Source organism: Leishmania panamensis (genome assembly GCF_000755165.1).
Source record: "Leishmania panamensis strain MHOM/PA/94/PSC-1 chromosome 17 sequence".
In the NCBI taxonomy this organism is placed as follows: Eukaryota; Euglenozoa; class Kinetoplastea; order Trypanosomatida; family Trypanosomatidae; genus Leishmania; species Leishmania panamensis.
The window spans coordinates 543309-566341 of record NC_025862.1 but is presented as its reverse complement, the minus strand read 5'-3'; the positions used below and the strand labels follow the sequence as shown (position 1 = coordinate 566341).

The 23033-nt window shown below is 60.6% G+C and overlaps 7 protein-coding genes across 7 annotated transcripts, besides 2 other annotated features; all 7 read right to left on the bottom strand.

Annotated features, from left to right (window-relative positions):
• Nucleotides 1–620: 620 nt before the first annotated feature.
• Nucleotides 621–1031: a repeat region.
• A 3034-nt stretch (nt 1032–4065) lies between these two features.
• LPMP_171270 (hypothetical protein) lies at nt 4066–7230 on the bottom strand (the record flags this gene model as incomplete). Its single annotated transcript, XM_010699516.1, has 1 exon — nt 4066–7230. One exon carries the CDS (start codon nt 7228–7230, stop codon nt 4066–4068), a length of 3165 nt encoding a protein of 1054 aa, XP_010697818.1.
• A 728-nt stretch (nt 7231–7958) lies between these two features.
• Nucleotides 7959–8407: a repeat region.
• A 153-nt stretch (nt 8408–8560) lies between these two features.
• Nucleotides 8561–9529, bottom strand: LPMP_171260 (hypothetical protein; the record flags this gene model as incomplete). The annotated part of the gene is made up of 1 exon (XM_010699515.1): nt 8561–9529. The coding sequence occupies one exon, from the start codon at nt 9527–9529 to the stop codon at nt 8561–8563; it is 969 nt and encodes a 322-aa protein (XP_010697817.1).
• A 1624-nt stretch (nt 9530–11153) lies between these two features.
• Nucleotides 11154–13283, bottom strand: LPMP_171250 (translation initiation factor, putative; the record flags this gene model as incomplete). Its single annotated transcript, XM_010699514.1, has 1 exon — nt 11154–13283. The coding sequence occupies one exon, from the start codon at nt 13281–13283 to the stop codon at nt 11154–11156; it is 2130 nt and encodes a 709-aa protein (XP_010697816.1).
• Nucleotides 13284–14095: 812 nt separating this feature from the next.
• LPMP_171240 (hypothetical protein) lies at nt 14096–14299 on the bottom strand (the record flags this gene model as incomplete). Its single annotated transcript, XM_010699513.1, has 1 exon — nt 14096–14299. One exon carries the CDS (start codon nt 14297–14299, stop codon nt 14096–14098), a length of 204 nt encoding a protein of 67 aa, XP_010697815.1.
• Nucleotides 14300–15271: 972 nt separating this feature from the next.
• On the bottom strand, nt 15272–16225 carry LPMP_171230 (hypothetical protein; the record flags this gene model as incomplete). Its single annotated transcript, XM_010699512.1, has 1 exon — nt 15272–16225. The coding sequence occupies one exon, from the start codon at nt 16223–16225 to the stop codon at nt 15272–15274; it is 954 nt and encodes a 317-aa protein (XP_010697814.1).
• A 979-nt stretch (nt 16226–17204) lies between these two features.
• On the bottom strand, nt 17205–18545 carry LPMP_171220 (hypothetical protein; the record flags this gene model as incomplete). Its single annotated transcript, XM_010699511.1, has 1 exon — nt 17205–18545. The coding sequence occupies one exon, from the start codon at nt 18543–18545 to the stop codon at nt 17205–17207; it is 1341 nt and encodes a 446-aa protein (XP_010697813.1).
• Nucleotides 18546–19719: 1174 nt separating this feature from the next.
• Nucleotides 19720–22908, bottom strand: LPMP_171210 (N-acetyltransferase, putative; the record flags this gene model as incomplete). Its single annotated transcript, XM_010699510.1, has 1 exon — nt 19720–22908. One exon carries the CDS (start codon nt 22906–22908, stop codon nt 19720–19722), a length of 3189 nt encoding a protein of 1062 aa, XP_010697812.1.
• Nucleotides 22909–23033: the final 125 nt, after the last annotated feature.

Genomic DNA, 23033 nt, shown 5'->3' with positions numbered 1-23033 from the left:
GGCAACGCCACTGCAAAAAAGGGGGTAAAGAGAGAGAAAAGAGAACCAAGAGGCGAAGCCAAGTCGCCAGCGCCAGCGTGTGCGTAGGCGTGCGTACCGGTGTGTCTGCGGCTCTGCCATCGCATCTGTCCTGTATATCTGTGTGATGGGAGGGAAGGAGGGGAGGGAGGGGAGGGGAGGGCAGCAGCCGTATCAGTGCTGCCACGCGCACGAATACACCCACTCTCCCACCCCTCCCCCCATTCGTGCAGGGGCATACTCACGTCCCACACTGCCACATGAGCACGCGCAGAGGCACAGGTGAAAGAGGAAAAAGAAAGATCGTCTGTCACCGACGCACAAGGAGAACCGAGAAGGGAAACAAGTCCGACAGGAACTGAGTGACGGCTTGACAGCCACACGCACACACACACACACACACCGCGGTAAAGTAGCGCAATCCAGGAGACAAAGGGGGGCACAGCACGGGGGGGAAGGGGGGAGGGAGGAAGTGCAAACAGCGAACGAGCGACACAAAAAAAAGACCGACATTCTCCAGCCACGCAGCAAAGCGCCCAAAGCACATACGGGGATGCAGAGGGGGTAAAGGAGGGAGTCGACGTGCTCGAGCACAGACACGCACGCGCCGACCCAGTGGCCTGGGCACCGACCCTGCCCCAGGCTAGGCCCGCCACACGCTCCGCAGGCACCCCTCACAGCAGCCCCCCACCGTGCCGGCCGCCGCCCGGGGCGTCCCTCGGCGTGCCTCACGCTCCCCACACCAGTGGGCAGTGAGGGCCGGGCGAGAGACGCTTGGGTCACCCGGGCGCCCAGCCCATCACATGCATGGCACAGACGCGCCCGCCCCCGCAGGCATCCGCCACGCCACCCAGCACCACACCGCCGACATCCGCAGCGACACATCGCCCTGGCCCAGCCACCACCAGAGGCAGCTCGGCATTGGCAGGGGGGCGGCCTGGCTCCCCACACACACGGCGTGGGGGTACGGAGCACTGGATGCCGCGCGCTGAGGCGTGTCAGCCCACCCCCACCGCCATCAGGAGGCACTGCGAAAGAGGCGAAACGAAGAAGAGCAGGACAGAGGTAAAGCCAAAGACTTTGGAGGGGGGCGGGGAGGATGGTGGATGATGCTTCTCTTCACGCGTGGGTGCGTGTGGGTGATGAAGAGTGCGTCAAAGAGGGCTGGGAAAACAGGTGAATGAGAGAGGAGGCAATAAGAAGCGACATCAGATGTACGGTGGTCATGGATGGAGGAAAGCAGCAGGGAAAAGCAGAGGCATGACGTGCCTTGTCTGCGTACATGTCTGCTGAAAGGCACATGTCTGCACATGCGCCACGAGGATGTGTGCCACACACACACAGCGCAGCGGTGGGAGAGTGGAAGGGTGGGAGGGAAAGCGAGAAAAGTTGCTGAAATCACCCACAAGGAGAGAGTTTGTATTGATGTGGGTACGTGTGGCAGCGGCGCAGCACCACGCACTGTCAAAACAGCGGCGTGGGAGAAACAGAGGAAGCAGGAGGTGCAGCAGAGGGGCTGAACACCACACAACAGAGCGCTTCAGCAGCGACAGGAGCGCATCTCATCGACAAAGAGGTAGGAAGAACACGCACCCTCCGTACATCAACCCACTCGTGCACGTCACTGCCCCTCAGCTGCCTTAAAAACAAGTGAGGTGACCCACCCTATCCGTGTCCGCAGCACAATCATCTGGAGAGACTGACACAGGCAAGTCACGCTGGACGTGGTCGCCGGCGTTGACCTCGTACTCGCGGACGGCGACGTCTAGGCAGTCACCTCGGCATCACGGGTGGCGAGGTCACTGAAGTACACATGAAACCCCGCCAGTTTCATGACCCACTCCTATCATCCACGGTGTAGGGCGGTGCACGCAGCAGCGACCAGCTCTGTGGCCATCGTCATGCCGGCCTGGTACCGCGGCGGCGTTGTATGCAACCACACACCAGCGAGCAGGAAGAGGCGCAGACGAACTGATCCACTTGCCACTCGCGCTGGATCACTGAAAAAAAGGAAACGAGGAGGCCGGACCAACCACAGCACAGCAGTCAGCGTTCCTGCAGCGGTGACGTCAGCAGCGCAACGCTCCGCAACGTTCAGCGCTGCGAGACGCTCGAAGAGATGCACGAGCGGCTCTGTGGTGGTGGTGATTCACGACGCGCGTGTGTGCGCACAGTCTCGAGCCCTCCGGCGTAAAGCGAAGGCCGCGAGGCCGTAAGCCTTTCTGGAGGCAGCAAGAGCGCCTCGCCGCCCTCACCGTTGACACGGTACCCCAGCAACTACCGCTGCTGCATTGGGCCTTTTGACAGCCGTCGTAGGAACTGGCAGCTTCACCAAAGGAAGCGTAGCCGACGCGCAGCTGCGGGCAACACTGCTGAACCCATCGCCAGTGCAGAGATGCGGCTGCCAAACTAGTCGGTGTGCAGCGCTGCGCTGTGCACCAGTGAGCCGCAGCACCACTGAGGGGCACGCATGGCTGTCGCCGCGCCACATAACGCTTCACTGATCAGACGAACTTCGCCACGCGCGCACAGCAGCATCACACCAGCTGCGCCACTAACATCAGGAGCAGTGGAGACAGCGCCATCAAAGTCGCCAGCAGCTCACTGCTGCCGCCGCTGCAGGCCCTTAGCATCACCGCGCGAGACGCCTAGCGAAGCAGAGTTCTGCATCGTACAACAAAGCTGTGTGGCTCCGCGGGCATTCAACACCATGTGCTCGCGTTCAGACAACTCGGCGGGGGTGTCTGCGATCATCGCGCCACGCTTGACAATGCGCCCAGCCGTCTTCTCCAACTTCAGAAATGTAGTGAAAACTTCACTCACGGAGCCCGGGGCGTGAGCGCAGATGCGCGGGAGCGGCTCTGGCCACCAGGCGCACAAATCCACGTGTACTCGAGCCCTTTTCCGACGTAACGCTCACGCACCTCGATAACCGCCGCTGCGGTGAAAGGATTCGCCACAAGAGGCTATGCGGCAATGAAGTTGTCCATGTCCTGCGAGTCGAGAGTGGAGCAGCAACGGAGAGCCGCGTGGTAAAGCAGACCCTGAAGCGTCAGCTACCGCTTACTCAACGTGGGTCTGTATGGCAAGCGAACAGTATAGCCAGAAAAAGCGCATGCTGACCGCGTCGCTCAAGGCATCCAGTCGCAGATCTTCTCGGGCGAGGCCGAGCAGGAACGCCGTCCCGCAGAGCTCCAGCACCACCGCGCTCGCACTCCTTCCGCGGAGAGCTAACGAAGTAGACCACGAGCTTTAGGCACAAGGAAGCGCCCATGGATGCGGAGAGGAGAAGGGGGGGAAACCGCTCTCCCTTGCTTGTGCACAGGTGGAGACATTGGGTCGCACAAGGACAGTCCCTCTACTGGCAACGTGTCACAGGCAGGCAGATAAGAAGGGAAACAATGGCGGAGAGAAGGGGCACATTTGGAGGATGCCAAGTGGCGAACCTTTTCTCCCTTCCGCCACGAAGCCTCACGTGGGAGGTGAGTGCCGCCTTCCCCGCCACAGTGGCGGAGCCGAGGTGATGAAAAGAGAGAGGGCGAGGAAGAAAAAGCGACGAGGAAGGAGCGTCCCAAGTGGCGAGAGTCAGAGACACCGCCGCAGTTACATCTGGCAGAGAGGAGGGGCTGCTCACGGACGAGCTGACATCCGCAAGGTGGTCACTGTACTTTCAGTGGGGCACGCTTATGCTTGAGAAAGGCTCCGGCTGGGGAAACGAAGCGACTGCAATGAAGATACCCCTTCCATGCAGCTAAACGAGTTACCAGAGACACCAGGAAGCGGCAGCGAGACAGTGACGGCAAAGTTTCACTCCGCGGCGCCACCTCTTCCTGGAGAAACGTCAGACCTTTATCATCTCTCTTTGCCTGTGATTAGCGCGATTCTTCGTCAGTCAAGCGCATCGCCAGCGGCAGCACTGAGCTACTCCACAGAAGTGGTGATGCTGCGGTGATGACGACTGGGTTGAGTAAGTTAGCGATGCGAGTGCTCAGTGGAGTCATGAATGCAGCAGCTTTGCTTAAGGGGGGAGGAAAGCACATCTTGAGCTCACGCCGACCCGCCACGACGGGCTAGCACGCCATACATGCGGGGCGACAGGGCACCGTCAAACAACGGCACAAGTGCCACTGCGCTACTCTCCGCCCCGGCTGCTGGTGCCTCTGCCCCATGGGTATCGAACTTCGACAGCTCCTCATGCAAGTAGAGGGTGCGATCCAGCAGGAGCAGCGACTCGACCAGGTGGCACATCCACATGCGCAGCACTGTTAGACCGAGGAAGGAAGCAAAATGCTCCTGCTCAAAGCTCGCCCCCATTGTCTCAGGCAGACGCTCCTGCGTGAGCGCGTGCCGCACATACGCCTCCTGCGTCGCTCGACACTCTGTGCAGTACTGCCCAACGCTCCACGGCGTGTACGGGGTGTCCTTGTAAGGTTCGGCGTAGACGTACTCGGCAGCGACAGCATGCACAAACTGGGCGAAGGTCAGCGTTTCCTTGTCGCGCGAGATTCGTCGAAGAAAGGCCGGTTCGAGATGTGGCGGCACTTCGGGGAACGGGCATGCGTCACCGCCGTTCAGGGGGTCAACGTGTGCGCAGCCAACAGTGGGCGGCGCAGACACGTCTCTCCGCCCCGCCTCCCACCTCCTCACCAGTTGTGTCCACAGGAGCTTGAAGAGGCTGCGAAAGAAGAGAAGCTTGGCGGAGCTGCGGTGGCCCTCGGGCGATGACGTTGACCAGGCATCTAGCGGCTGCGTGGCGAGGAGGAGCGAGATGCTGTTAGTGGACAAGCCGCGGCGCTGTAGTGCGTGACTGAGAGGGAATCCCCGCGGCGTCAAGGCGTGCCAGCAACAGCTGACGAGTAGCAGACCACGCGCTGAGCTGTTGCGGAAGATGCGGCACACGTTCGAGCCCAAGTCGCCGCACAAGTGCAGGCCAACGAGGACCGTGTTCCTCACGCTAGGCACGTACACGGCAGGGGTGGAGGGAAGGACAGGCGGCAGCACCGCCAAGATGAGCGCAACACGCTCACGGCCCCACGTCTCCGCATCTGGTAGCTCCCAATCACCTATGCAAGCGATTCGGCAACCGTGACGCCTCGTGGACTGAAGTGCACAAGCCTGGGATGCTGCTGTGGCGTCCGCCGGTAGACGATAGAGCCGTAACGTGCGCTTCTTGCATTCCTGGTCGACGCACACGTGGTGGCTCTCCGCGCCACCATCGTAGCCGACAATGGTGGCGATCACCTGCGTGTATGACCACAGCTGTGGGGAGTGCACGGTAGCGGGAGAAATCAAGCCAGGCTCCGCGTCGCACCCGTGCCTCAGCGGTCTCATCGCTGCACTTTGGGTCTCTCCATTAACTGCGCCGATCGTCCCAGCTGACGAAGGCAAATGAGGCTCTCTGGAGGCGGCCGTCTCTGCCACAGCCATCAGCAGCACTACGCGATAGCCACGAGCTGTGTAGGCGGGCTTAAGGGTGACAGACAACCGCACAGGCGGCAGCTGCGGCTGACCCCCACTTGTGCTGTTGCACACGTCACCGTGTGCTCGGGGCGCCAAGGTGAGGTACCCTGGTGTGGCCTCACTTAAGCTAACGTGCAGTGCAGCACCACCCTCACCATCAACGCAGGCTCGCTTGAGCAGCGTCGAACCTTCGCGGATGGAAGGGTTCCGTCCCTCAGTGTCCCTGAGGGTGAAGAAGTGCTCCGTTAACTTCGCCACGTACGCGTGCTGGGACAGCGATGCACTCCACTGCTGCACCTCCGCCAATGTGGGAATGCGCAACGGGCGCGGTGACGTCAGAGCTGACGTTTCCGCCGCATCACTGAGTTCGCCCACCTCGCTCGAAGCTCGTGCAGACGAGGTGCCAGCGTGCAGATGGCTGTAGACGTGCTTCATGATGACTGTGGTAGACTCCTGCCGAACAACCTTGGCGCAGACTCGGCAGGTTAACTTCACCGTCTCGTCTCCGTGAGTGCGCGTCACGGCAACGACACCGCCTTCGGCGATAGCGCCTTGCTCCTCTGCATGATGTCCCGTAGTCGCATATGTGCCGTCACCGCATCTCTTGGATAACTCGCAACACGGGTCCGCGCACGTTCGAACGTGGCCATGCAGCAGCGACTCCCAGTCCACCTTCTCCTCGACGCGGCAGGCGATACTCGCCACGTGGCCGCGCGGCTCGTACAGTAGGTTCACGCGTGGTTGCCCATCGCGTGAGGAGAGGCTCATCTCCAATAGCGATTCAAAGCACCCCATAGCGCGCTCCTTGTGAGCGGGATTGCAGTCGAGGCCGACCACCTGGAGACTGTCGCACAGAGCCACTGCACGTGACACGTAACCCTTTCCCTCGCCTATGTTGATCATCGAGCGAACCTGAGCAGCGCTGCCACTGCAGTGTTCCCCGCCCCCCTCCCTCCCGTTGTCCGCTTCCTCTGCCTGCAATCGCGCCACAGACGTCTGTTCCACGCTGGCGTTGCAGCACAGCACCAAATCGTGTATCGTCTCTCGCATGATGCGTACCTCGTGCTGCTTTTTCGCATTCATGCCTAGTGACACAACGAAATCGAGTATGTCATGCTCGTGCTGTCGCTGCGCCTGGGCACTGGCGGAGTCGCGGTCGATGGCCAGCCGCTCAGCCTCTGTGAAGAGTGTGAAACCGGCGGCGTCGTTCTCAAGACGCCGTGCACGGCCGAGCATTAAGCGCCGCGTGGCGGCGTAGAACTCCTGAAGTGGGGCCAGAGAGGCCGCGCTGGCGGGCAACAACGAAGCTGGCGAAGTGTGGAAGTCGCCGGTCAGTGGACCGACGCACTGCGCTGCACTTGTCGGTGGACCATCGCGCACCAGCGCACGCAGCTTCGCCATGGCGCCATCGCCATGCAAGAGTGGTCTGAACGCGCTCAGCAGCGACTGTGTGTACGCGAGCTCCTCTGCCTGGACAGGGGAGCGGTCAAAGTGCACGCCTGACGCGGCCCACGTCTCGCCCCGGATGAACTGAAAATAGTTGTCCGGGTGGGACTGGATTAGCCTGGCGCTGTGCAGGAAGGCACACAAATCATCCAAGTAGCGGTCCAAGGCAGTCGTGTTGGCGGCGTCTGGCTGCGCAGGGCTGGCGCCGCTGCCACGGCTCCGAAAGAACGAGAAGCCTTCGCGTGGGTTATGCGCGTAGTCGGCGGAAAGCGGCAACGCAAGCGAATGGGACGCCGGCATTCTCATAGGGGGAAAGGGGAAGTGCCTCGCTGTGAAGGTAAGCGCAGAAGGGGAGGAGGGATAGCCTGTGCGCCCCCTGCCACTACAAAGCGCCGAACTAAGCCCTCCAGCACCCACATGGCAGAGCGTGTTGGGGTCGAAAAAAGCGGAAGAGTCGGGAAGGCAGACATGCACAAGGCGCAGAGCACCAGAGAGAGAGAGAGAGACGTGGTTATCAGGTCGAATCCGCGAAGAGAGGAAGACGACGGGTGCTGAAGGAAAAGAGGGAAGGCCATCGCAGGAAGCGGCATAATGGACGAAACCTGTGCCACTGCGGCTGAGCATGAAAGCGACTCGTGTTGCCCTTGGAGGAAGTGACGCGCATGAGTACAGTAACCTGGCGCACGTGTTCGGTCAACTTCATCGTTTCCCCTACAGCGCCACGGGGACGAATGCACCAGCTGTGCTGCCATTGATGAGTCACGAATGATATTTGTTTGCCTGTGTGGAGAAACAATCGACGTGTGGGCCCGGCGGCTGACCCACCCGCTGCCGCTACACATGCAAAAGATGAGGAGAGACAGGGAAAATGGACCCACGCAGACGCAGTAAACCAATCAGCCTCCGAAATGCGCGAGCTGTCACCAATGCTCACTGGCAGCTCCACCGATGTGCAGCTGCCACATACCCGTGCAAGGGCAGCGGTATCGACTCCTTCCTTCATTAACGCGTCCACACGCCCTGTCACAGCGCCAGCCCAGACGCCGCTCGACCCCCACTGCGCCGCACAGCAGCGCGCCGACCCGGTGGCCTGAGCACCGACCCTGCCCCAGGCTAGGCCCGCCACACGCTCCGCAGGCACCCCTCACAGCAGCCCCCCACCGTGCCGGCCGCCGCCCGGGGCGTCCCTCGGTGTGCCTCACGCTCCCCACACCAGTGGGCAGTGAGGGCCGGGCGAGAGACGCTCGGGTCACCCGGGCGCCCAGCCCATCACATGCATGGCACAGACGCGCCCGCCCCCGCAGGCATCCGCCACGCCACCCAGCACCACACCGCCGACATCCGCAGCGACACATCGCCCTGGCCCAGCCACCACCAGAGGCAGCTCGGCATTGGCAGGGGGGCGGCCTGGCTCCCCACACACACGGCGTGGGGGTACGGGGCACTGGATGCCGCGCGCTGAGGCGTGTCAGCCCACCCCCACCGCCATCGGGAGGTACTGCGAAAGAGGCGAAACGAAGAAGAGATCGAACCGCCGCTGTCATGAACAATAGAGGCGTGCAACGTACGCACAACACGCGCCGAGGCCCTTTTCCTTGTCGCTACTGTGGGTTCGCTCGGCGTCGTCTAGTGTGCCCTATCGCTTTCGGAAATCATCAGTGGAGAACTCCTTCGGGCGCGGGATTTTCCTCATTTTGTACTCCTTCGACCCCACGTAGGACGCCTCTGCCTTGCCATCGAACCAGTTGTTCTGCGCCTGGTCAAGCAGCGCATTCATCTCCTGCTTGTCAAAGGAGATCCTCTGCGTGCTGTTCGTAGGCGGCCCTCTGCCGCGGTGCTCGCCGACGATCGCCCCAGGCGTCCGCATCGCCTCCATCGCTCGGCGGTACTCGGTGGTGAGAAAGGCAACAAGCCAGGCAAGCCCAAGAATGAAGAGAAGTTGGATGTTGATGTACGCGATGGAGAGGCGGGGGTACTTTTGGTTATACTTCCACCATGACACGTGCTTGCGCACCTGCACCACGTTATAGCCGAAGCGCGGGGCTAGCTTGTCGTCAACCGGAGCAGGGGTGCGGTAGGCCACCTCACCGATCGGCCACTGCACGCGGGACACGATGTATTCACCCTTCGCATCCACGATGGGGAGGGTATCAAGGTCTTGGTTAACTGGCTGAACCCACCGTACCGGCTCCGGGTCTGGCGTCGTCAAACCGCCGCTGCTGGCGCCTGGGGGAGGAACCACAGGAAAGGCCGCCTCCGTTGGTATCGCCGTGCTGCTGTCAGCGCCACACACCGAAGTGGGCGGAGGCGGGGATGCGCCTGCTGCATCTGCGGTCAAACCGCTTGTGATTGCACTGGGCTCCTTGGTGAGGTGAAAACAAGCGGCAGACTCTCTTGCGGCGAGGGTTTCTCGAGTGTGAGCCTCAGTGGATGTGCCACCAGACGCCGTTGAGAAAGCGCTGGGCGATTTTGACGTGTTCGTGGCGTAGAAGCGCCGGACTGTCTCGTCAACGCCTGCGCCTATCAACGGCCTCGCAGCCGCAAAGTGAGCACAGGACCAACCCGAGAGGCGGCGGCTAAGGACGCCAAGAGGAAGCGTGTGCATCGTCCTCTCTCTCTCTCTCTTTTAGATATCAGCGGGGCAGTGATGTACTTCTTCGCACGTGTGGCGGGGGGGGGGGGGGGAATGAGGAGAGAAGGGAAAGAAGAGGTAACGGAGCACACCGCGTACAAGGAATAGGAGTGGGGGGGGGGGCGAGAGCACCACTGAGTCATGCGTACAGATGCAGTCAAAGTGCTGGAAAAGAGAACTCGACTTGAGATGCACAAGCAAAGAGAGGCGGCTCCTCACACACACACACACACAAACGGCACCCCTTCGAGTTATTACCTGCCCAGCACAAGCTGGCGCTATGAGAAACAAGCAAAGCTGCTGTCCATCGCGACTCCGAGCGTGAGCCCCTCCTCATTTGCCGTCTCGCCAGGTGTAGCGAAAGGCAAAAAGCCGCTCGCGCAGGCAGCCGCACAACACGATTCTACGGAAGAGGACAAGGCGAAGGCACCTGCCAGCGTCGGACACAGTCACGTGCGCAAGCATGACTATGATAGATCTCATGCGTTCGTGTGCGTGCTATAGGGAAGGAGGGGACCTTTTGAGGCGTGCCTTGGCGCAACTGCTCTCGTGCGTTTTCATTTCCACTACAACGTCTGCAGGTGGTGGAGACGTAGCCAACGCCTCCCCCCTCCCCCCAGTGCCACACTTTAATTGAATAGAAGAATCACTACCAGCACACACACACACACACAGAAGCGCACACGCAGGCACACTGGGGAAAGACGCAGTTGTCTCCGTGCGCGCGCGTCTGCAGGTGTTTGACTCGCCGTCACCCATTCTTTCCCGTTGCCGTGTCCTTAAGAGAAAAGTAAAACCCCAACACCAACGACAAACAAGCACAGCAGAGGGCAGAAGGGTGCGACGGAAACTGCAGCCCGCCTCACATCCCTCCTGCCCTCTCCTCTCCTCTCCTCTCCTCTCCTCTCCTCTCCTCCACCCACCCTCGCGCATCCCCTGCTGGAGGCAAGGAAAGGGAGAGAGAGAGAGAGACCACCACAACTACGCCGAGAGAGGCGCACAGAGAGACGGGAGCGACGCTCTGGTTTAGTTAAGCTCAAAAGAGGAAGAAGCGAAATTTGCAGACACCCATCTGCCTGCACACAGATTTAAGAAGAAACGAAACTTACGTACACTCAAGCACGCCCACACACACACACACACAAGCGTCCAGGGGCGCACGGGCAACGTCAAGGACAGAGGCCGTCGCATGCACAGACAGAGAGTGGGGAGAGAAGAGCGCGAGACTCAGAAAGGCGCACATGCACAGCACGTGCGCGCGCAGCGGGAGGATGCAAAGAGAACGGAAGAGGACGGTGCGGAGGAGATGAGCACGAAGAGGTGGCAGGAGGTGGTTAGCGCGAACGTATGCGCAGCATGGGGATGCTGCGCATGGGTACGGTGATAGGCATGTGCCACCGTACACGCATTGTCCATCTCCCACCGCTGCTGCCCCCCTTCCCTGTGGCTCTGTGCGCTCCCCCCCCTTCCACTCCACTCCACTTTTTCATTTTGGTTCGGTTTTTGCCATAACAACGCGGCCAGCCAAAGTTGGCATGTGGCGCTGTGGGCCATCGCCCTCTCTCGTGCAGCAGCTTCGTCTGCGGCGCACCGCACTTTACCTCTTTGCCGTACCAGTGCCGACCTGTCGACGCGATACCAGGTGGTATTCCGTCACATCCTCGTGAATGATTTGCTCCTCGTCTGGCAGCGCCTTGAGGCGGTTGTTATTGTAGCGAACCCACTTCGAGTTAGCTCGCTGCTCCTCACGCGTCTGCAGCATGCTCTTCTCCTCCGCATAGCGGGCAGCCATCTTCATGCGCTTAATGTAGTCCTCCTCCTTCGATCTGCGCTCCTTGTCAATGCGCTCCTGCTCCTCAGCCTTGTGCGCCGCCGCGGTGGCCTCGTAATCCCGCAGGAGGGTCTTCATCATGTCGCGCGCCTTCTTCACGTCGCTCTGCGCGAGCAGAGTGGGTGGCAACGGGCGCCAGGCGAAGTGTGAGAGGGGCTTGATGGCCTTCTTGTAGAGCTCGTTGCCGGTGTAGTCGAAGATGCGGTACTGCGGGGGGAGGGTCTGTTCGTGAACCGATGACACCCACACGGCAAAGTAGCGGCCGGTCGGGTCCCACTCACAGTTTGTCGCACTGATGCCGCTCAGCTTGCTCTTGTCTGTTACGGTGTTGTCGTCGTGCAGCACAAAGAAGTGCAGCAGCGACTTATCGAAGTTGGCAGCCGCCAGTCGCCCGCCGCGGGGGGCCCAGAACAAATGCGTCGCTGACGTGGACACCTCGTGTAGCACCTTGGGCCCCTGCTTGCCGATCATGAAGATCTGCAGCACGCCGGTCTCACCGAGGCCGGCGCCGACGCCATCGCGCTTCAGGAGTACGGCAAACTTGTCACCGCCGCCCTGCCACGCGAAGCGGGTCGGGATGTAGCCGCGCTTGATGGACAAGCGAGTGATAGGCACGTTGCGCTCCGCAACGTGGAAGAGAAAGTACTCCGTCGGCCCCTTTGACGACACCCTCACGCAGAGGAAGGTGCCAGCCGGGTGCCATAGCATGTCGAGCCGCGTTGCTACGAGAAAATTGCGCTCGTTCAGCACGCGCTGTTCCACCTCGCCGTCGTCGTTTACTACCATGTTCGACACAACAGCCTTCCAGCCCTTGTTCGGGCCCAGCTCGCAGACGTACGCCATTTGTGTACCCACCACCGGGTTCCACTCAGCCTTGTACAGGCCAGGGATAGCGAAGCTATGGCCAGAGCTGCCATCGCCCTTCAGCAGCTTCATCGTCTCGGAGATGTAGATGTTTAGGTGGCCTTCCGGAACTTCAGCCGAGTCGATGGGACGGTAGCCCGTCTTGCACACCACCACCAGCGAGTCGTCGGCGCTGAAGCGCATGATAGGCCAGAGATCATCACTGTGCAGGTCAAGGTTTCCGATAGTGCGAATCTTCTTCGCAGTGCGCAGGTTGATGATGCTTATATCCTTCGGCGTCTGGACAATGATGTACTTCTCGCACGGAGACACCATGAAGGCGTTGATGTCCATCGTGATCTCGAAGTGGAGGCGCATGCTGCGGCCGGCCCACACGCGCAGGCCTTTCTCGTGCTGCGAGATTACCATGGAGCCGTACGTAGACCACACCGGCAGCGGACGCGACACCGGAAGTGCGCTGCACACCATCCCGGAATGTAACTTCTTGTTGTCGCGGTCCACTTCAGACCAGCGGCAAAGTGGGTCGTCCTTGCTGATCTTGCGGCGGCGATATAGATCCGGCTCGTTCTTCTCCCAGTTGAACCAGTACCAGTCGCAGTCAAAGGACATGCCTGACTTGATCAAGAACTGCGGACGCGCCTCCGGGTCCTCAGCCATGTTGTGCACGAGCTCCGCCTCCTCCTCGTCATCGGCGCACGCCAGAGGTGGCGGCACGTATGGGCCATCGTCCTCGCGCGCCTCCTCCAGTGCGCTCCAGCGGTACGTCGTGAGCACGGCAGACTTGGTGAAGGGAAAGCGATTCAGCTTCGCCAGCGCCGCCTCCGCCTGAGCCTCGGTCACACAGCTGAGGATGGCACCCGATAGGAGCGCTGTCTCTGGATCTGTTAAGAGGTGCAGGCTGAACTTTTCACCGCCTAGCAGCTCCCCGATGCGCCGCGAGAAGTGGCGCTGGAAGAGGTCGCGCTTATCAGGGGTGACGTTATTGGGGAGGCCATCGATGAGAATGTGACGACCAAAGTTGACGTCCGTCATTGCGGCTGCGGTGGTGGTGGCGGCTGCCCGGTGAACAACACAAAATCAAAAACGAGCGAAGGCCGAAGAGCGACGTGATGGGGAGGGGAGGGGTGGCCAGCGACACGCTACACACACACGCACACAGAGAGACACGCGCGGACGACGAGTAGAAAGTGGCTGGCGTTAATTTTATTCTCTTCTGTTGGGGTTTACTCTTTTCTTCGACTGGGGTGTGGGTGCGAAGAGCGCAGGGCGGAGGTGAGGGACGGACGCAGAAGAGACCGAAAGGCATTGAATGAAGAAGAAGTGCAGAGGGCGTCGAGGTGGCACGCAGACGATAGAAAACAAAATGCGGCCGTCACAGAGCCTCAGGAGGAACGGGTGGCCGACACACACACACACACACACCTGAGGCGCGCATGGCAGTTGCGCCGCACGTCTCTTTTCGCCTTTGATTGTCAGGTTAATCCGCTACGAGAGGGGAATGAGTTTGCTACTACCTACAAGTCCTGCACAAGAGAGAGACACACACACAGCACTACGCCGCACTACGCCGCGCGCACCTGATCCAGCCCACAAGAGGGAGAAAAGAAAGAGCAACGCGGAAGCCTGAACAACTGCGCCTCTTGACGTCCTGCAGCGACGCGCAGTGGATGCGGATGACTGTCTTTTGCCCACCACGTGGCGACTGCCCATGTGGTGGGCAACAGCGAAAAGCGTGTCGCGCTTCACTCGTCGTTCGCTGCTGCCCATCGTCAACAACACTGGCTAGGAGGGACATGGGGAAAGAGAGAGCGAAGAAGCCAGTACGGCGTGCGCGCCGTTGTCGCTTACTCAGCGTCCGCGGCGACCTTCTCCTGGAGACGGTTCCAGATATCCACCTGGTTGTGGCCGGCGTTCCAGCGCTTGAAGGCACCCTCGTACCCGTACAACACGTACTTGTTGAAGAAAATGGGCAGCGCCAGCACCATCGGAATTCGGATAAAGCCGCGGGCGTACGTGTAGTTCAGCACGTTAGTCCAGAAGGGCGCCATGGCGATGATGAGGAGCGGCAATAGATGAGACAAGGACTCCGCGATCGAGTACAAGCGGCAGAAGCTGGTGTTTGTTGGAGAAAAGGCGTCTCAGCTGAAGAGGGAGAAGAGAAGCAAGCAAAAGGCGCTTTCCAGAACAGCGCAGACCGCCATGGCAGGCAGCGACCGCCACGACAGTGCCGACATGATGTGCGCGCGGCGGTGTGATGAGTTGAGGATGACACAGAAGAGATGGAAAAGGGGAAGGACAGTGAGGCAAAAAGAAGAACTGCATCGCCACGACACTATACTGGGGCACAGCGGCAACATCCGTGTAATAAGCGGCGGAACAGTGAAAGAGCCGAGCAGAGAGAACTACAGGTGCCACGCGCACGCACGGGTCTCTCTTGTGCGGTGCGCGCAAAGGGTAGGTCCTATGGGCTCACGTCCGCACCCTGCTCCCACCCATCCACCCCCTCCACCACTGTGACCACAGCCATCACCACTCTCGTCGTTCGTCGCTCGCCGCGCGGCGCCAGAGAGGCATTTTCTCCTGCCCCACTGGTGGCTGCCGCTCAGGGAGATAACGAGAACCATGGGCACGCCTGAAAGACGAGAGAGAAGGTGAGAGACCTACTTGCGTGCACACAAGAGGGGAGGCTAGGGGTAGGGAGGTCAGTATTGGAAAGACAGACTCGAAGCACACGAGGGCGAGTAAAGCGTGAACACACCAGGCTCCGCACGCCACCGTCTGAGGGGCAATGGCATGGGAGTTTTGTCGCTCGCACAGAGAGAGAGAGGAAAGGGAGGCAGAGGATACATATGAGGGAAAACGAAGAGGAGAGAAGAGGAAGCGTGAGCCGCTCGCATCCTCCTCTCCAAACACTTCGCCGATACTCCGCGAAAGGCCTGCACAGCGCGAAAGCGAGGAGAACAGGCACGAAGCAGTTCGCGCTTGCGCGTCATTACTTGAGAGGCAGAGACAGAGGGGATTCATACGTATGCGGCCCACATCTCCGGCTTCGTGTGGAAGCCATCCTTGCGACGAAAGTTTGAGTACTTCTCCTTCATGATGTCCTGGTAGCCGGTCGCCCAGAGCATGTCCCACGTGATGGGGAAGTCCACCTTCGTCGGCTCCTCAAGGATCGGGGCCCACGGCTCGATCCTCTTACTGCGAGCGCTGTGGATCGTCGCTTGGTCGTCCACCAGGCCCCAGTCCGAGACAGACTCACGCAGGGCACGCGTCCAGAGTTGCTTCAGCGCAAACACCGCACCGTCTAGCTCCTCCGTTATCGGTATCTGACAACTGAAGCGGGTGTTAAAGGTGATGTCTGGTCGGTCAGTCGCGCGCCACGCTGTCAGCGACGTGTACTCCCAACGGTTTGGTGGCAAGAGTCGGTCTAGGGTCTCGATATCCACGTTCACCATGCAGCCGTCGCCGTGGTTCCAGTCGGCGCAGTCTGGGTTGTTGCACTTGCCCCAGTGGGTGGCGTGGCCGTGGCACATGCCTGAGCCGTCAATGAGTGTGTTGAGCGTGACATCCGGCATCGGGTACAGGCGGAAGTGAAACGGGTGACCGTCGAAGTTAACGACGGTGAGGTTAATGATCTTCGTTTTCGATTCACTCTCGTACACCTTGCCGTCCACGGCGTACTTCTGACTCAGCCGGCGCGCGATGGACTTCTCCGGCAGAACACCACTGCGACGACTCTCGCGCAGGTTCAGCTTGTCGCACATAATCTCTGCCTTCTTCAGCGGCTGCTGCAGGCAGTTGCGGTGCGAGATCGACCACCGACCACGCCGCTGCGTCTCCGCAAGCTCTTCAATTTCGTTGTAGAGGTGCGGAATTATGCGGTACTGCCGGCTGGCGGTGAGCAGCGCGGTGATGCTGGCGCGCGCGGCCGGTACCGCGGCTGCGCGAGGGGCGAAGGATGGTAAGCGAAACATGACTGCTGGACTCGTGTCGCTCAACTCAGACTAAGCAAAAGGGAAGGGAAGGGGAGAGAGGGCGCTTGTTTGCCTGGAAACAGCTAGACACGTGTGCAGGGCTCGCGGAGGAGGCTCCGCGGGACCGAGAAGGAATGCCAGAGAGAGGAGACAAACAACAGGTAGGACACTCACCACGCATGCACGTGTGCTATGGCACACAAGAGGGCGGGAGGGTGTCAGCTGAGAGGTACTACGAAGGGGGAAAAGTTTGCAGTTTGGGGATCAGGCGCAAGCCAACGCGCACAAAATACCGACACAGAGAGAAGGAGGAGGAGGGGGGGCGGTGGAAGAGGTGGAATGGGGACCAAAATGACAGTGCCGCAACAGAGGGCGGTGCCACGAGAGAAAGAAGCCCTGCAGCGTTGAGGGTCGAGAGAGAGAGAGAGACACACACACACGGGAGAACAACATCGCAGGATACTCTTCCCTGCGTTTCCACGGCACACACACGCACATGGTGTGTTCGGTGCGTGTTCCGGCACCTCAGTCCGCCCCTGCACCTTCTCGATTGTGTCATAGTGCTATGATTACGAGGAAGAGAGCCGGCTGTGGTGGCCCACTCAGCAAACCGGAGGAGGGGGAGGGGGGCAGCGCCTACCGCATCACCTTTAAGGGAGAGAGAGAGAAGGAGAGTTCATCGAAGAGGTCTGCGTGAGCATGCCTGTGTGTGTGTGTGTGTAGGGGGGGGGTGTTTACATGAAGAGAGAAAACAGCTGAGCGGGGAGGGGGAGCAACACTGTGCAGCGGCAGGACATGAAGTAGGTCGAGGAGACGCGCAAACCAAGCAGTAGCAAGAGAGGCAGGAGAAAACAAACAGGAAGAGAGAGGCCAAAGATGTCAGACGCCTCACTTGAAGAGCACGTTGCCTTTTCCTAGTATTGATCTACCTCAGCTCCATCACTCAACGTCCCCCTCCCCTTGAATGACTGCGGATACCTCACACTTCGTCCATGATGTCGAGCAAATCGTTCATGGTGTTGCCACCGGTGGCTGGTGCAGTACCACCAGCGACACCACTGTCTTCCCTCTTGGGAGAGTTGAAGTCACTCATGATGCCCAACAACTTCTTGTTCTGGTCCTTAACCAAAGAGACTGTCATGCGAGTAACCGGGACCGCCGGCGCTACGGCGGCGCCGCCACCGCTGCTGGTCACGTTCGACGTTGACTTGGGGGCCACAAACGGCACTGAGGTGGCAGCGGTCGTCTCACCCGCACTGCCAGCGCCATCGTGAAATAACTCGAGCTCCACCTCCTGTGCGCTGTGAGCTCTGCTTGTCGACCCAATCAGCTGAGCGAGGTAGTTCACCTCGGCGTCGTAGGCGCTTTGTCGCTCCTCGGCGATAAGGGAAGAAGACGGTGGAGTGGCAGGGCTGGGGAAGGCGGTGACCGCGCTGGTGCCATCAGAAGCGGACCTCTTCGGGATTGGCATCTCGCACGTCTGTCTCGTCAGCGGGTCATTCATAGCGGTAGAGGCAACGCCAGCAGCAGTAGCCGGCGTAAATGACGCAGCGGCGGCGGCATAGATGTCAAAGCCGTTGTTCGTCATTCGCGCTGCACCCCTCTTTGGACTCCACGACCCAAGGGGCACGTGGGGAGGGTAGGGAAGGTGTGCATCAGGGTGGGCAAACGTGCCAGGCTGGGGGAAACCCGCCACATAGACGAGCCCTGGAGGTTTGCAGGCGGGCAAGGGAGACAGAAAAGTATCTCGAGGAATGTAAAAGGCGCCACTCTCTACGTCCTGCACCTTGCTGTCGAGGAGGACGGACACCCGTGCGTGGCGACCGGTAAAGAAGTTGAGCAGCGACCGTCTCATACTCGCCCAGTCGCCGACGTTAAGCGTGCTGGCAAGCCGTAGTACGCGCTCCTCCGCCGCGCTAACGAGCTGTCGCACCCCCGCCGGCAAAATCGCTTGCGCGGCGTCGAGGTGATTCAATGTCAGCTCCAGCAGCTCCAATGGGTGGCGCAGAGTAAAAACTTGGTACTTGACCGTCATGTAGACGAGGTCGTACAACTTTCGCATCGAGTTCTCACTAAGACGCATGACGCTGCTGTTCGAGAGGGCCGTGAAGACTTGCAGCACTGATGCAGACGAGTACATCGGGTGTGGGGTGAAGAGCTCGTCCACAAAGACTGGGTCAAATATGTCTGTCCCAACGTCGCCCAACACGCTGGCCGCCTGCTCCGACGGCACCGCCTGCGCGTGCAGGCGCGAGTTCAGCACAAACACCATCTCAACCCCGAGATTGAGGATCAGGAACGGCATATCATGCAAGCTCATGTTGCGTGTCGACCACTCGCTGCGGGTGTTCGCACGTACTCGGAGGAAAGGGGCGAGAGGGTGATGGTGTTGGGGCCCTCGAGTGAAAACAGCGGTGCTTTGCGGTGCAGCTCGCGGGTTTTGCAGGAAGTGGTGAGAAGAGTATACGCACGCGCGCGTGTGGGTGTGGGTTACCCCGCATCCTTCAGAGAGAAGAGAAAGGAGGAGGCGCAGAGAAGCATGCCATCCAGGCGCAGACCCGCGGCCACACGGTAATGTATGACGAGCGCGCACGCGCCTGTAGTGTCACATAAGGGCAGCCCAAATGACTTCACAGACAACACCACAGACCTGCACCTCTTATGGCACCCCTCAAGGGCCCTCTAGCGCTTCGAATACAACCCAGCCATGCGTACCCTCACCTGCTGTGAGTCCCCCCGACATGTGTGCCCCTCGTCTCACCGCACTAGCATACCAGCAACCACAATGGCGGCACAGCAAAGGAGCCCCCAAAGAGGCGTGCTGCTGGAGCGGTGGTAGTTTTTGTTGTGTTCTTCGCTAACGTTATTTCGCTGGTGGCGCTCGGATTAAGGACGCTGATTAGCGCCCGCGAGATCGCTTAGCTGCTCACACACACACACACACACACACGCGCGCGCGCGCACACATCGGAAAGACGCGCACTCGGCCATCCTATGCACGCGTGTGTGGGGTGGGGTGCCAGTGACCGCAGGGGGAGAGACAGTAAGTTATTCCCTCGATCGGGAGCATAGAAATACGCAAGATAAACCCCCACGACACAACCGCGCACAAGGAGAGAGAGAGAGACTGAAGGCGAAACCGGGGGGAGAAGAGAAGTACAGTGCGGGAGAGTACCGCTGTGGTTGGTGGGGGTAGTGGATCGAGGAGGAGAGATCGATGGGTGCGTTGGTAACCACGAAGCAGGAAGGGAGGAGCCACGTAACTTTGATAGGCCATCGGCAGCCGCCCCTCGACGACGGAATGCGCTTCCCACTCCTCCCCCAATCTCGACCTCCGACTCTCACCGATCGTCTTTGATGGACTTGTAGTACACAATCGCCCTACACTCCCATCCACCCCACCCACCCACCCACCGGAAAAGTCCCCCCCCCCAGCTACACGGAGACGCCCCGCATCGAGAAGCGGACGAAGTGATGGCGGGCGGAGCTCGCCCTCAGAGATGTCTGGACGCCTTCTTCTTTGGACGGTAGAAAACATCCTGTAGACTGTCGCGACCCTGACAAGCGGCCGACGCGTTGCCTGAGACAGACGACGACGTGTCTCGCAGCAACGTCGTGTCAACAGACACCTGCGCCTTGACTTTACGCGCCACCTTCAGTCCTTTCAAGTTTCCGTGACTGTCGTAGATCTCCTCCGCATCTTCGACATCTTCAGCAGTCCCGCCAATGGTGATGCTGTCACCAGCCGCGCCACCCGATTGAGAAGGTGCGCACTTGCCCTCCCGCACACTGACGCTTCTGCCCTCATGTTGCTCCGCCTTGGCGATCTTCTGCAGGGTGGTGAGGTGCTCCGAGAGGCGAGAGAGGGCCTTCAGGAAGAGCGCGCGCAGCTGCTGAGTCGACACGGCAGAGAAAGCCGGTTGAGCAGCCAGCTCCTCTACTGTTTGACACTGCAGGCCTACCGCCAGTAGCACGGCTGCCTGCGCATGCGAGAGCACAACGCCGTCGGTGCCGTCTGGGCAGCGGAAGAACCGCTTTCCAAAGTACCACTTCGCCAGTATCGGGACCAGGTCGAGCACGTTGCCGCACTCAACGAACGCGGTCGACACAAGACGCAGGCGCCGCATATCGCCAGCGGTGAAGGTGGCTGCAATGTCGCCGCTTGTCGCCTGCACAACACCGTCCACGCGCACAACGTGGTGGTCGACCTCCGACAGGTCTGTCGATGCGCTTAGCTTGTGCGGGTCGTGCGCCTCCAAGTCGCACACAAGGCTCAAGGCGAGCTCTGTTGGCAAGTGGCGGAACGGCATCGCCAGAAGGGAGAGCAGGCGGTGCTGGAACTCGTGCTGCAGCGGGCGCAAGTCGAAGCCCATCGGCCGCACCATGACACAGCTATGCTCACCTGTCAGCTCATTCGCAGCTTGGCGCACGTAGAGGGGGATGTACAAGGCCTTCTTCCAGAAGTTAAGCAGCTCCGTCGTGAGACCAAAGCTGACGCCGAGGTAGTCGACCAGCTCGTAAGGGCGCTCAACGAGAGGCGTGAGAAGGCTTGTGATGTGCGAGCGCGGCGCAAGCATTGCGGTTGCCGCAGAGGACTCGCCGTCGTGATCACTGCCAGCCTGCCCACGCGTGTCGGCCTCGGCGTCGCTGCTCCGGTGCTTCGCTGCCATTACTTTCGGCTCCGCTGCTGTCAGTGAGATGGAGCCACTGTAGTACTGATGCAGCAAGGCGAGAGCGCGGGAGCCGTAGCCGGCCCGAAGCAGCGCCGGGTTTGCAGCAATTCGGACAATGCGCAGCCCGGCCAACTTTGCGAAGCCCTCCTCCAGGTAGTACTGGGACAGGGTGTAGGGGATCAAGTCACCCGATGGGCGAAGGCCGTGACTCAGGTGGCTCTTGATGCTCTGTGCGCTTACTTGGCCCTCCTCGCAGGCGTGGAGGACGCAGAGAATGTCCGGTATTGGCTGGCGTGCCGCCGCCGAGGTCGACGACGTCGGCGCCGTGGCCGCGGACGACTCGACGCTGTCGGCGCAGAGCACAAACAAGTGGTGCCCCGGTGCGTCGGAGAGCAACTGCAGGTCGTTCGGCTGGTTCTTGTAGTGAGCGGCGACAAGCAGCGACTGGATGCGCTGCAACAGCTCTTCGGCTAAAGGGTGGTATGAGAAGAGGGCGTCGCGGTTAACGTAAAACAGTTCGCATGTGCTCGGGTGCGGAGACGTGGTCAACTGCGCCTTCTCCATCGTTGCGTCGAGGCACAGGAGCTTGTTCAGCCACCTCTCCACCGGGTCGCCCGGGCCGTAACGGATCGGATCGCTCATCGACAGCTCCTTCAGGTGGCGCGCGTCGGCGGCGCCGCTGCTGCTGCCGCGACGCATGTCAGCCACAAGCTTCATGGACAGACTGCGGCCAGTGCCCTCGTAGCCAGAGACAGTGGAGCTCAGAATGACCAGGTAGGGGCCCAAGATGCGCTTCACCAGCGGCAGCGGCAGTGCAGCCGCCTCATCAATCACGCACACTTCCGCCTGCGCAAACTTTGCTGTGTCCGTTGCAGACACAAACTGCAATGTCTGTCGGTGTTCCCGAAAGACATTGATGCGGATAAAACACTTGGCGAACTCCTCGCTGACACCCTGCAGAGCCTCGAAGTCCGTCCGCTCCCGGTACCCCAGTTCCTTCAGCCCGCGAATCGCGAACTCGAAGAGAGTCTGCACGTTCTCCGGTGTCGGGGCGGTGCACATAATGTTGCTGTACCCCTGTGCAATCGCCCCCGCAACCGTCATGCCGAGCGCGGCGGACTTGCCGCGACCGCGGCCTGCCGTCACGACGCACGTTGAGTCCAGCCGCTTCTCCATGACAGTTTGCATGAGGGATAGCACTGTCTTGGCCTGGTCCACCGTCTGGCACAGCTGCACGAGTGGCCCGACATCCTCGCTCGGCCTCAGCCTCTCCTTGACGTTCGCCAAATCCGCCTCGTGCTGCAGGCGGCCCTGCACGGCGAGATCGGCATCGTAGGCGTCGCTTTTGCGGTTTTTGCCGTACGTCCTCATCTTCTCCGTGATTGGGAGGACATTCAAGTCGTCGTCAACACACATGGCCGCGTCACAGTCCGCCAGCGAGAGGAGGAAGCGCTCGTTGAAGCGCGGGACAACGTCCCTTTTCGACTCCGTGCGGTAGCGCGCGTGCACGTCCATGGCGATCGTGTAGAGCTGCCGCAGCGACCGCATTGCGCGGAACATGATCACGACGAGGCCACCCCCCTTCACTGTCTCCACTGTGCGGGCCAGCGTGTTGGGGCTGATGGCCTCAAAGTCCTGGAGCACAGCCATGCCGAAGGTCTGGCCAAGGATCCGGTGCGTCTCTGCGTATTTGCAGAAACGAACGTTCGTCTGCGCCAGGAACGTCTGGAAGGCCTCCTTGGACGCCTCGGTGGAGAGGCCGCCCTTCACCTCCAGCCGGGCTCGCTTCTCTTGCTGCTTCTTGCCGGTCGACCCGAAGTCTGGATCCTTGCGCATACACCACAGGATATTCACCTTCGCGTTGTGGTTGGCACGGGAGACCATGAGGTGCAGGTTTACCACTTGGTCCTTGGCCCGGTCGCCAACGAGCAGGATGAGGCCGCGATGCTTGTGGTGGGCCACGTCGTCGATCAGCGTCTTGACACGGTCGTCCACCTTGCGCTTCACCATGGAAGCACCACCAACACCGCGGGCGGATCCCACCACAGACGCCGACGATGCCATTCTATGGAGGCGGGGGCAGAGAGGTGAGGAGGGGGGAGGGGGACAATGCGTCTGCAAGTGAAACCCACTTC